The sequence below is a fragment of the Staurois parvus genome, unplaced genomic scaffold, assembly GCF_062004578.1.
Source record: "Staurois parvus isolate SC_StPar_1 unplaced genomic scaffold, SC_StPar_1.0 ptg000845l, whole genome shotgun sequence".
Taxonomy (NCBI): Eukaryota; Metazoa; Chordata; class Amphibia; order Anura; family Ranidae; genus Staurois; species Staurois parvus.
Window position 1 is genome coordinate 2813876 of NW_028318641.1, and position 13924 is coordinate 2827799.

At 44.4% G+C, this 13924-nt stretch overlaps 1 protein-coding gene across 8 annotated transcripts in view; it reads right to left on the reverse strand.

The window, feature by feature from the left end:
* MEF2A (myocyte enhancer factor 2A) overlaps nucleotides 1-13924 on the reverse strand; it is a 302264-nt gene that overhangs the window by 14303 nt on the left and 274037 nt on the right. For 5 of the 8 annotated variants that reach the window (XM_089655538.1, XM_089655535.1, XM_089655539.1 and 2 more), the window contains 2 exons: nucleotides 7836-8020; nucleotides 2073-2096 (listed from right to left, as the gene is read on the reverse strand). In XM_089655538.1, coding sequence (XP_089511664.1) covers nucleotides 2073-2096; nucleotides 7836-8020 — 209 coding nt within the window. The remainder of the gene's footprint in view (nucleotides 1-2072; nucleotides 2097-7835; nucleotides 8021-13924) is intronic. The other 3 variants (XM_089655541.1, XM_089655542.1, XM_089655537.1) reach the window with 1 other exon arrangement.

Genomic DNA, 13924 nt, shown 5'->3' on the forward strand with positions numbered 1-13924 from the left:
TACGGTGCCAGGCTTGCCATATGCATGAAAAACATAAAAACACAGCGTGCACCACACAAATACTATACAGCAGAGCATGCCGCATGCAGCCCGGCACTGGGAGGTTGTGATCTGTGAGTGGTAATTGAAATGGCAAAGCTGACTATATTTGGCCAAAGGCACAAAGCTTGTTGCTCGCTCATGTTAGGAAAAATACCAAGATAATGATATTGCAAGGCCATGAAACTCTGCCAAAAGCTTATTCTGAGAAAGGGAAATCTACTGTAATACATACAAAAATGGTGATAACAGTATTGTAGTAGCTTGCATTATAATCTATTTTTTTTTTTTTTTTTTTAAAAAAGGTGGTCTGTTTTTTCTAATTTCTCTCATGCTTCAAAATCAAGGTTAACCATCCTCTCCTCTTAAACTTCACCAGAGTGCCATCAGATTAGAGGGTCTGAGGCACTGGTGAGCAAACTACGGCCTTCCAGTTGTTGCAGAACTGCAAGTCCCATCATGCCTACGCTTCTGGGAGTCATGCTTGTAGTGGTCTTTCTTGCAATGCTTCATGGGACATTTAGTTCCACAACAGCTGAAGGGCCATAGATTGCCTATCCCTGGTCTGATGTCAATACAAAATCTTTTCCTCCCCAAGTGCCATCAGATGGGAGGGTCTGTGGTCTATACAAATCTATCCTCCTAAATGCCATCAGAATGGAAGGCCTTGGGTTGGTACAAAACCTCTCCCCCAAGTGCCATCAGACTGGAGGGTCTGTGGTCTATACAAATCTATCCTCCTAAATGCCATCAGAATGGAAGGCCTTGGGTTGGTACAAAACCTCTCCCCTAAGTGCCATCAGATTGGCAAGTCTGGGGTCTTGTCAAATCCATTCCCCCAAGTGCCATCAGGAAGGCCTTGGGTTGCTACAAAACCTCTCCGCAAATTGCCATCAGACTGGAGAGTAGTGGGGTCTGTACATAATCTCCCAAGTGCCATTAGATTGGAGGGTCGGGGTCGCTACAAAATCTCCTCCACCAAGTGCCATCAGACTGGAGGGTAGTGGAGTCTTTAAAAATCTATTCCCCCAAGTGCCATCAGATTGGAGGGTTTGGGGTCTAGACAAATCTCTTCCCCCCAAGTGCCATTAGATTGGCAGGTAGTGGAGTCTTTTCAAATCTATTCCCTCAAGTGCCATCAGATTGGAGGGTCTAGGGTCTACACAAAATCTCTTCCCCCAAGTGCTATCAGATTGGAAGGCCTTGGGTTGCTACAAAACCTCTCCGCTAAGTCCCATTAAATGGAGGAGAGTGAGTTCTGTACAAAATCTCTCCCCCCAAGTGCCATTAGATTGGAGGGTCAGGGGTCTCTACAAAATCTCCTCCTCTATCTGCCAACAGACTGGAGGGTAGTGGGGACTTTAAAAATTGATATCTCCAAGTGCCATCAGACTGGAGGGTCTGGGATCTTTACAAGCTATCCCCCCCAAGTGCCATCAGACTGGAGGGTCTGGGATCTTTACAAGCTATCCCCCCCAATTACCATCTGATTGGAAGGTCTGGAGTCTGTACAAAGGCTCACAAGATTGGCATTACAATACGGGAGAGGTGGAGCTGCACTCGGGATGAGCAGCCGAAATCATTCACACATTACTAATAAATATAAGAAAAGAAGTGCGAAGAGAGAGCTCGGAGGACTCGCTCTGTGTACATAGCAGACTGCTGTTTGAGCCCTCCTGAGGAAGATGAGATCATTCACAGCTCTGACAAGAAATGACCTCACCAGGGATGATGTAACCTCATTGAAAGACAGACCGGTGAAGAGCTCCTGTACTAGGAGAGTTATGTATCGGAAAGGACGGTGATAGGGGAGTGCAGGGTGGGGATACACAAAATACACAATGTGCATGTTTTTATCTGATGTTCCTCCTAAAAAAGAGCAAAACAACAAGCAGATCCTCCCTGGGAACAATGTATCCATCTCAAAGATTTAGAATCAATGTCAAGAGATCTTTTGAAAGCTTGCAAAGATTTTAGAGGGAACATCTGAGATGGTTATGTGTAAGTGTCTAGGATGCACACACTTCACTCACCAAGTCTAATTCATCTTCCTCTGTCTGTACGGGAGTGAGGAAAGGTACAGATATAGTGGTTACAGTGTACAACGGTACAAACCTCACCATCAACCCATAGCACTGCTGTATACAGAGAATTATATACCAAAGTATACATTGTCTGCTACTATGGCAGGATATAAAGTGGCTGTAAATCTCAGACATGAAATATGAACAAAGCATATCCCTCTATAGTGTGTACTTGTCTCAATCCAGAGCACTAAGTGTCATTTCTGTCTGCTGCCTCATTCCTCTGCTATCTGTCACGTCTGACATCTTTTCCTTACACCATGAAAAAAAAAAAGTGACAGGGGAGGGAGCTCCACCACATAACCTGTGATTGACAGTCTCAGCTCTGTTCCTGTGTGCTGGGTGAAGGAGAGGTTCCAATCAGCTTTCACTGAACTCCGCAGTGTGTAATTTCAGCTCCCCGCCCTTGTTTTCTGAAGCTCAGATGAGCTTTAAATATTCTGGACTTTGAATGGATGGAGAGAAGAGAAAACTGCAGATAGACAGGTACAACTTATGTAGGAGGATTTGTTTGATCTCTGTGTATCACTCGAGGTCAGTCAGTTCACTGGGTATATGGAAGGGTTTACAACTACTTTGAGGTCTGTGGACAGTTGCTGAATGCCACAGAAATTTTCAGACTGAAATTTCATTATGTTAAAGTGACATTAAATGCTCAGTTTAAGCAGTTTCAGCAGCTGAGTTAATCGCTAAGTAGGCAGCTTCTTTATCCTTAAGCCCCGGTTCCCACTGGTGCAGTATATCGCATGTGATTTGCACAGGAATCGCACTCCTGTGCAAATCACATGCGAATTCTGTGCGGTGCGATTTGAGCCATACATTTTGTATGGCTCACATCGCACTGCATACGCACCAAAAAAGCGCAGGACCCTTTTTTAGGCCACACCAGAATCGGATCACATGGGTGTTCACACCCATGTGATCCAATTCTGCACATTGCACCGCATTTTGCGAACTGATTTTGGGGTGTTGTTAACTTAAAATACACACCCGCAATGGTTCTTGTGAATGGGGTGCGATTATGATGCGGTGCAGAAATCGCACAGAAACCGGTGCAAATCCTGCACCGCATCAGTGTGAACCCAGGCTTAAAGTGGTTGTAAACCTCTAAAATAAAAAATGAACAAAGCATTTCCTTCTATATTGTGTACTTGTCTCAATCCAGAGCACAGAGTGTGATTTCTGTCTGCACTCTCACTCCTCTGCTATCTGCATGAGTCACTTCTGACAGTCTATGGCATGGTTTCTCAATCAGGGATGCCTAGGGTTCCTCCAGGAGGTGTCTGGGGGTTCATTTTCTGCCTCTCTGAAAGGTTCCCACTGACACCATTGTCCTTTTTATCTATAAGGGGGTCATTCTTCCCAATGACCTCAAGTGTAAGGAGTTCCCTCTGACCAGAACTCTAATGTATCATGAGTTGTAGATATAGTATATTTTATCAGGTTTTTATATTTCAAGGGTGTCCTCTGTGTTGAAAGGCCAACAACAGACAATTCAAGGAGACAGCCCCCTCCCATCCAGCACAAAGCAGCTGACTGACAGCCTGAGCAGTGCATGTTTCCATATGAGACTGTGTAGAGAGGGGTATGTCCTTTCCATTCACTCAGTTCTCAGATTACACTCAGTTCCCTGCTCTACACTGTGCAGTGTGTGCCATCGGATACCAACCCTCTGCCTTCTGCAGCTGAAAAATTGTGTAAATTCATCACTTGGAACAGCTCTGGTGGAAAGAACTACAGATAAATAGGTGCAACTTATGTAGGAGTATAACCTCTATGAATCACCTGAAGTTAGTCACTTCAGTGGATATATGTAAGTGATTACAACAACTTTAAACCCTTTTGCCGCTACAGACATTTTTTGCACGTTTAAAAAAATCATTTTAGGTCTGAAGATTAACACCCCCAAACATTACATATTTTCTGAAACCAGACACTCTGAGAATAAAATGGTGGTAGTTCCAATTTTTGTTATACCACATTTGTGCAAAAGTTTATCAAGTGCAAATTTTCAGTAAAAAAAAAAAATAAAAAAATTTATATATACACACTAAAGTTATTTTTAAGACAAACAAATTCAATATGTTACTCAATTTTTTTTTACACCGAGTAAATAGATACCCAACCTGTCAAGCAATCTGCTGAACTTTTTTTTTTCTTTTAGCATTAAAGTGGTTGTAAAGGCTGAAGCTCTTTTACCACATTGTTTGCATAAAGGTAAAAACCTTCTCAGTGCAGCATCCCCCCCCCCCAGACCCCCACCCCCAATACTCACCCAAGCCCCCTCTCAATCCAGTGATGTGCACTGAAGTCTCGGCTATCCCGGGATTCCTTCTTCTCATTGGCTCCCACTGCTGTCAATCAAAGCCAGTGAGCCAATAAGAAGAGAGAGAGAGAGGAGGCGGAGCCAAGAAGCAGCTCTGTGTGTGAATTGACACAAGGAGCAGTAGGTGATCCCACAGCAAGGTGCTTGCTGTGGGGGCACCAGACAGGAGGGAAGAGCCAGGAGAGCCTGAGGGGGACCTGAGAAGAGGAGGATCCGGGCTGTTCTGTGCAAAACCACTACACACAGCAGGTAAGTATGACATGTTTGTTATTTTTTTTCTATTAAAAAAATAAGCCTTTAGAATCACTTTAAATTTATTGAAGTTTTATTTAACCTCTTCACGCCGGCCGAACGCAAATGTGCGGCCTCCCGGCATCTGGGCCTAGACGCCAAGCAGCCGCACATTTGGGTTCTATTAAAAAAGAACATATGTGCTGAGAGCGCACGCCCTGCACGCTCCCAGCAAACATGTCCGGTACTCACAGAAAGGTCCCCATCTTCTCTTTCGATCGGGACCTTTCCTGATCATGTGACCGCCGTGGCGGTGTGTCACTGCGGTCACATGACCCTAAACCCCGCCCCGCAAAACCCTTAAAGGGCCGGGAGGCGCCGGCGTGAAGGGGTTAAAAAGTGTGCCCCCTCTCGAGCAGAATCTGTCTAACACACTACGTCCTCCTGCACACTGGCGTTTTTACAGCGGCTGTTTTTGGCTTTTGCCATTTTTTTTCTACAGCCAGTAAACTCCCCAGCATGTTATCTGTGACCCTTCCCTCCAATCAGCTCTCAAATCTCTCCTCGCTGAGCTCTGCAGAGTGTCATTTCAGCTCTCTGACCGCTGTTTTCTGACAGCTCAGACAAGCTTTAGCAATTCTGGATGTAAAGAAGAGAAGAATGCAGATAAACAGGTACAATGTATGTAGGGAGGATTTGTTTCATCTCCGTGTATCACCTGAGGCCAGTCACTTCACTGGGCATATGGAAGGGTTTACAGCCACTTTAAATTAGTCTAAAGAACAAGAAAAGTACACACATACAGTTGTGACCAAAATTATTCAACCCCCACTGAAATTGAGTGTTTTGGCCAGTTTGACATTGCTTTTGATCATTCAGTCATCTTGCTTACATTTACATTAAAGAGGCACTTGTAGGTCAGACAAATATAACATAACAGTTATAATGAAATAACCACAAATGTCTTTTCTGTGCTCACAGCATTATCAGTTTTATTCAACCCCCAAGTGACATTCAATCTTAGTACTTAGTACAGCATCCTTTTACAGTTATAACAGCTTTTAAACGTGAAGCATAGCTTGACACAAGTGTCTTGCAGCGATCTACGGGTATCTTCGCCCATTCTTCATGGGCAAAGGCCTCCAGTTCAGTCACATTCTTAGGCTTGCGCACTGCAACTGCTTTCTTTAAGTCCCACCAGAGGTTCTCAATCGGATTTAAGTCTGGTGACTGCGATGGCCACTCCAAAATGTTCCAGCCTTTCCTCTGCAACCATGCTCTAGTGGACTTGGAGGTATGCTTGGGATCATTGTCCTGTTGAAAGGTCCAACGTCTCCCAAGCCTCAGGTGTGTGACGGACTGCATCACGTTTCCATCCAATATCTCCTGGTACTGAAGAGAATTCATGGTACCTTGCACACGCTGAAGCTTCCCTGTACCTGCAGAAGCAAAACAGCCCCAAAGCATGATTGACCCTCCACCATGCTTCACAGTAGGCAAGGTGTTCTTTTCATCATAGGCCTTGTTCTTCCTCCTCCAAACATAGCGTTGATCCATGGGCCCAAACAGTTCTAATTTTGTTTCATCAGTCCACAGAACACTATCCCACAACTTTTGTGGTTTGTCCACATGGCTTTTGGCATACTGCAGTCGACTCTTCTTATTCTTTGGAGACAGCAAGGGGGTACGCCTGGGAGTTCTGGCACGGAGGCCTTCATTACGCAGTGTGCGTCTTATTGTCTGGGCTGAAACTTCTGTACCCACATCTGACAAATCTTTTCTCAGTTCCTCAGCAGTCACACGGGGACTTCTCTCCACTCTACGCTTCAGGTAGCGCACAGCAGTCGAAGTCAGCATCTTCTTTCTGCCACGACCAGGTAGCGTTTCAACAGTGCCCTTTGCCTTGAATTTGCGAATGATGCTTCCTAAGGTGTCTCTTGGTATGTTTAACATCTTTGCAATCTTCTTATAGCCATTGCCCTTCCTGTGAAGAGAAATCACCTCTTCTCTTGTCTTCCTGGACCATTCTCTTGCCTTCACCATGTTTGTAACCACACCAGTAAATGTCTAGAAGGAGCTGAGTATCACAGTCATTTTAAAGCTGCCTAATTGGTGCTTATTATGCTTGATTGCTGCTCGGTGACATCCACAGGTGTTTTCAATACCTGATGGAAAGCACCTGTATGAACCTCTGTTCTTCAGAGTGGTAGTCTTTAAGGGGTTGAATAATTGTGGCAATGAAGAAACCACATAAGAACCATTTACTACTGTATTACATAAACAATTGATGTCATTTTAGTTGCATTTGGGTAGTTACAACGTCCTTGTAGGATTTGATTCTGAATACAATTCCAAATGTACACTATAGTCCCTAAACCCCTTTACAGCATTGGGGGTTGAATAATTTTGGTCACAACTGTACCTTCCCACACACACAGGTTTCTATTGAACCCCACCCCCAAAAGAGAGACCTATGGCTATGCTATTGAGGAAGGGGGTCATTTTAAAGCCTACCTCTATGTTAAATAGTTTGTTTGGGCCAAACTGGTCCAAAGAAACTATTTACTTCACTAACAAGTGCGCTTGCTGGGCGTGCTGTATTAACTGTATATAGCCACAGCAATATACCGTATACAGGTGATCTGGGGGCTTCCCATCCCACTCCTGGAATGAAAAAGAGTTGGGCTGAGTGCTGCTCAGCCATTCACAGGAAGCTTTGTATTCTAGAACTGAATACGATGCTTCCTCTGATTAGCTGAGGCAGTGAGGCAGGCGAAAGACATCCCAAACTCATCCAATCAGAGGAAGTCTTGTACTCATTATTAAAATACAAAGCCTCCAGTGAATGGCTGAGCAGCAATCAGCCTGACTTTATTTTGTGCTGGAAGTTCTCATCCCACTGCCAGAAAACAGAGCTGTGTACTGTATGTAGCTGAGGCCACATACAGTATACAGTTCATTTGGGCCGGGCTTAGCCCAAACAGACTATTTAAAGGGACATGAAACACAGAAAAAGGCTTTAAATCACCATTCTAATGACAGGTGTAGCAATATCAGTACAGTAGGTGCTTGCCCCCATGCTGGCTGTAGGTTGTATATCTATTGTACTGGCCGGCCTACACTCACAAATAAAACAAAATGTGTTTTCCACTCACCAAAGGAGGCATCATTCCTTTACTGGAGGGAGGTATGACTACACGCAAGTCGGGCTTTCGGCTGTTCATGCCAAGGTTGCCCCCCGGAGGGGGAGGGGATTTGGTGGGCATCACTTTTCCCAGGGCATTTCCACCTGCTGGGCCAAGCAGGCTGGGAGAAGCCCTCGGGTTAACAAACCCATTACCTGAGCAAGAAAATAAAAAGAAAAAACATTTAATATCAGCGATTAATCTTCAGAATAATATTCTTAATATGCTTTTAAACGGAAAGGAAATAAAACAGAATTCTTCCCAGATTAACCGCTTGCCTACCGGGCTCTTTTACCCCCTTCCTGCCCAGGCCTTTTTTCAGCTTTCAGTGCTGTTGCACGTTGAATGACAATTGCGCGGTCATACAACACTGTACCTACAGTTGCAAGAAAAAGTATGTGAACCCCTTGGGATTACGTGGAGTTTTGCATGAATTGGGCATAAAATGTGCTCTGAACGTCATCTAAGTCACAACAATAGAAGAACACAGTCTGCTGAACATAATACTACACAAACATTAGATGTTGCCATGGTTTAATTGCACATAACATGTAAACATTCACAGTGCAGGGAGGAAAAAGTATGTGAACCTTTGGACTTAATAACTGGCTGACCCTCCTTTGGCAGCAATAACCTCAACCAAACGTTTCCTGTAGTTGCAGATCAGACCTGCACAACGATCTGGAGTAATTTTGGACCACTCCTCTTCACTTTTTCTTGCAACTGTATATGAAGTTTTTATCATTTTTTTTACAAAAATAGAGCTTTCTTTTGGTGGTATTTAAAAAAAGTTTTTCTTTGTTTCTATTATAAAATTTTGCAAACAGGTAATTTTTCTCCACTGATGTGTGTTGATGAGGCTGCACTGATAGGCAGCACTGATGAGGCGGAACTGGTTAATAAAGAGGGACTGATGATGCTGCACTGATGTGCGGCATTGATGGGCACTGATAGGCGGCAATGATGGGCACTGATAAGCGGCAGTGAATGACACTAATAGGTAGTACTGAAGGGCACTGACTGGTGGTACTGATGGGCACAGATTAGCAGCACTGATGGGCAGCACTGTTGGGTACTTTTGGGGTTGCACTCATAATCATTGCCCTGATTTTCAGTGCAGATGTCTGCAGTACCTTCCTCACTCTGTGACATCATGAGGAAAGTACTGCCGTTAACCAGCAAATGTACTTACGTGGTGGTCAGCTGTGATTGGACACGGCTAATCACGTGACAAACTTCTGCTGCGATTGGTCTTTTAACACGTCATGTGATCAGCGGTGTCCAAGGGACACAGCGATCACAGACCGTGCCAGGTGCATACCACTGGGAGCGTGAGGGGGCCACGTTCTGGGAGGACGTCATATGACACCCTCCCAGAACTGGACTACCGTCATTTGACTATAGCGTAGTAGTAAAGTGGTTAAAAAAAAAATGGAAGTCTAAGAAGTTTTGCAGAACATTTCTTTTTCAAAAGTGTTTTACTTCCAATGGTGCTGATCACCAAACCAATGCAATTTATTATGTTCAGTCTGCCAGTCAAACAGGCATCAGATCTTAATCTGGAAGAGCAATTTAGTCAAATCAGCCAACCGTCAGGGTTGTCAAAGCAGCAACAGTGAAGCACACAATGTAACTCGGTGGATCACAGGGTTAGAACAGCTGGATCCGTGCCACTACGCCACATGTCTGACTAATCTGATTACAAATCCTGTCAGATACAGACCTGCAGCGGCTCATTTGAAAAGACTGAAAACCCAAAAGGTTATAAAAAGACTCGCTTACCCACTTCCCTGCAACTCGCAATGGAAAGATCAGGGTGGAAATTTTCCTGTTTAAAGGGTAACTCTACCTTTTGGACCAGGTTACCTGTTACACCTGTATTTTCTACACCCCAAACCCATGAGAGCACACAGGGGTTCATCTTTTCTTTTACCCTAGGTTCACATCTGTGCGGGTGGTGCCGCTGCGGATCCGCACGAAAATCTGTGCAGCCGCACCACCCGCACAGAAAATTGCAGACCCGCGGGTCGGTGTCATTACTTCTAATGGCATGCCGCCCGCACTGGGAAACGCAACCGTACTGGGAACCGAGGTTCCCATGCGGGCTGCATTTTTCAAAGAACTGCAGGGATTTCTTTTCCCTGCGTGTCATGGGCACGGGAGTCCATTCAAATGAATGGACTCCCGTGCCTGTGCAAAACGCAGCCCGCACGGTCGCATATTTGTGAACTGGGGGGTTAAAGTCAAAAGGTTTTTTTACCCCAATGCATTTCCTGCCTTAAAAGGTGAAAAAAAAAAAAACTTTTACTAGCTCTTTCGTCGTCCCCCACCCCCTAAAATACTTACCTACATCGATCCAGCGCTGTGCCTGTCTGCTGCAGCGCTGGTCTATCTCCCTGCTCCAGCAGTGATTGGCTTCCCCTGCTGTCAATAAAATCGAGTGAAGAGGGAGGGGGGAGTGGCCAAACCATGCTCTGTACCTATAGATGCACACAGCGCGCCCCAGTGTGTGCTTCAATTGCACACACCTTGCTATGGTGGCACAAGCAGGAAGGGAGGAGTGAACACTGCCAGCGAGGTACCCTAGAAGAGGAAGTTAGGGGCCACTCGGTGCAATATCTTTGAACATTGCAGGTAAGTATAAACCTATTTCATTTTAGAAAAAAAAAAAGAAAAGAAAAAAAAGGAAGAGGCTTTAATACCGCTTTAAAAATTTGATATGGATATATGCAAAACCAGAGAAAGTTCTTTGTTTGCTTTTCTGTATATCAACCTCAGCAGCAATGCTTAAAGTGTAAGTTCACCTTTGCACAAAAAATCAAAAAGGTGCAACACCACCCTACACCCTTCCCCACTCCCTTCCTGGTTCCTGTTGCACCTGTGGGTGATTAGCTGTCATTGCCCACGCAGCCAATGTAGTGGTCAAGGGAAAGAAGAGCGGGGCATTCAAATTCCTGCTTTCCCTATGGCTTCCAGAATGGAATGGATCAGGGAGATTCTAGTTGATCAAAGTAGAAATATGCCAGCACGTGACCAATCAGAATCGGTCCAATCCATCCTGGAAGCCCTAAGAAAAGAAGGGGAAAAAGAGCAGGGTGTTCACATCCCTGCACCACTGATGTAGGGTGCCAATTCACCTTTTTATTTTTTCGTGAAAAGGTAAACTTACACTTTAGTGCAGAATTAAACTCCACTGGCATTTTTTTTTGTTAATGAGCCCCCTGCAGGTTTATCCCATAATGTGCTAGTATGCACAGCATATTAGCACGTTATTACAGACTTACCTGTCAAAGGTTTCCCTCCAGCGCAGCGCTGTCAGTGCTTGGATGCCGTTCTCTCCAGGTATGCCCTGCTCGACTGCTTGAATGGCCAGGCCACGATGATCTCACTACCAAACAGTCACAGAGCGGGTGCCATCATGGCACAGAGCGGGTGCCATAAAAGTACTCTGAGCTGAGCATGCATGGCTCAGTGTACATTACCACTGACAGGTAGGGGAAACTGTTTTGTTATGGCCATTTCAGTGATTTTTATAGCATAAATATAAGTAGAAGCTATGCTTCCCTTATTCATAGGCTAATGAACTTGTTGGACTGGTTCATGAGCTCAGGAAATGAACTTGTTGGACTGGTTCATGAGCTCAGGAAAGTAAATGTTGTTGGCAGGAAGTAAGGTTAGCGAACAAAAGGACTTGGAAAGGGAGCAGAAGTAGTTTTGCAGGACTCCAAGAAGCAGTTTGGAGAAATCCTGGAAGAAGGCACCATCATCAGGAAAAACTATGTTACATAGCCGTTTAGTGTGATCACATAATTGCCCATGCTCATTTGTTAGGAAGGATAGATAGCATGTGCATGTGTATATTGCACGCATATTTTGTAATACTCTGTATTAGGGCTGCACCGATACTGCTATAGGTGCCGATACGAAGCACAAGTACAAGCGTGCAAACGCTTCAATACCTAAAAACGATACCTTTGCGGTGCGATTTGAGCCCATACAAAATGAATGGCCTCGAATTGCACTGCAAAGAATTGCATGCTATTTTAACAGGAATGCAGTGCGGATCCTGTCTGAATCACATGCACTTTCCTGCACCGCTCCTGTGTGAACCCAATATAAAAAGATAGGGAAGTGCCATGTAAGTGCAGCAATGGGCAAACTGTTTATTAAAAATGGTTATAACAACTCACATGTTAAAAGTACATATCTTGCCTGCTGATGATGGAAAACCACGGCTGCTTGCGGTGCTCACAGGGCTGGAGGAGGTAAAGGCATGTATAGGCCTGTAGAAAGAGCTTGCAAGCTACAAGCCCGTAGCCTGTTACTGCAGCGGTCTGCCCTCAAGCTGACCTCACTTCCGCCCTATACCCACGTGTGTTCTACAAGCTGGTTTACAGGGGTCACGGAACTTCCTACATCTCCTTTCCCTGTGAGCACCGCAAGCGGCTGTGGTTTTCCATCATCGGCAGGTCCCATGGGACAGGGACACTATGACTATGCAGATTTGGATTTGACATGCAAGATATGTACTTTTAACATGCGAGTTGTTATAACCATTTTTAATAAACTGCTCATTGCTGCACTTAGATAGCGCTTCCCTGGTTTTCTATACTGGGTTCACACAGGAGCGGTGCGGGAATCATCACGTGATTCAGACAGGAACCGCACCACATTCTTGTTCAAATCACACGCAATTCTTTGCAGTGCGATTTGAGACGATTCATTTGTATGGGATCAAAACGCATCGCAAAGGTATTGGTAACTGGTATTGGCAAGTACTTGAGCACAAATATTGGTACTCGCATCGGTCCATCCCTACTCTGTATATCATGTTTTTCTCTAAAATTGTATGCGGTTTGTGTAAGTATAGCAGTTTTCTTTAGTAAAGCACATTAACCTCTCTAGCGGTCTGATTATGTCAGTATTTGTGTGCTCAAAGCGGTACATTTTTTTGCATGGAAATATGTTTTTTGTATTGTAGGCCTGTAATTTTTAGGAATAACTCACTGAAATCTGTCCGAACAAGAGTCTAGTAAGCATCCCGGGTAGGATAAAATTTGAAACACGAAATCATAAATTATAATATAATAATCATAAAAATATAATAAATTTAATTCAATAATATAATAAAACCGAAAACACTGAAATTTGAAATAGAGCGCCAAGTTCGCACATCACTGAGCAAAGTCGCAGAATCGTTTTCAGTGTCTGATGAGGAATTTCCCCCACGAATCATTATCACTCAATTCTGCAAGTGGTTCTGATTTACTATCGCTGTTCTCTAGCCGGTCTAAAACCGCTTTTGACCTAAAGGGACGCTTTTTGGACGCCATGGACGTTTCTCAGTTTCCAGGCAGAAAGAACAGTAAATATGCAGGCAGGGCGCCGGACAAAGCACTCGGGACAAAATGTATGTGAAATGGTTTGATACAGGAATGTTACACTATGTGATTTTAGTGAATTTAGTGAATGTCACTTTTTAAATTTTTTAATTTCCCGCTGGTTCCGTCCCCCGTACGTCCCGACGCTCGCAGGGAACGGGACCCGGAAGACAGATGCCAGCATCGGCTGGAGAAGATGGCTGGGGATGCTGCAGGGGGGACATCGTGGGAGCGCAGGACAAGGCAAGTGCTAGAGGGATCCCTGAGCAATGCTGCAGGGTGATCCCAAGTGTAGCTCAGGTTACCGCTTCTGGTAATGAAAGTTAACCCCGAGCTACACTTGGAAAAACCGTCAGGGGGGTTAACACATTACAGAGGTTTTTTATGGTTCCCTGCTTTTACCGCAAAGAACCTTAATAGACCCAAAGCAAAAGAGAAGCATTTATGGCAAAAGAAAAGTCGTTTCTTTTGCCATAAATTAAAAAATTAAGAAATACATAAAAATAAATTAAATTCCTGAAAGTTCTTTTCCTCAAAAAACGTTTTGACCTGTGTTTCCACCGAGATAGTGCTCAAATACTACCTTAGATTGTACACTCGTTGAAAGTTAGGGACTGATGTGAATGTACAATATATATGTAAAGCGCGGCGTAAATTGACGTCTACACTTACCTGCTG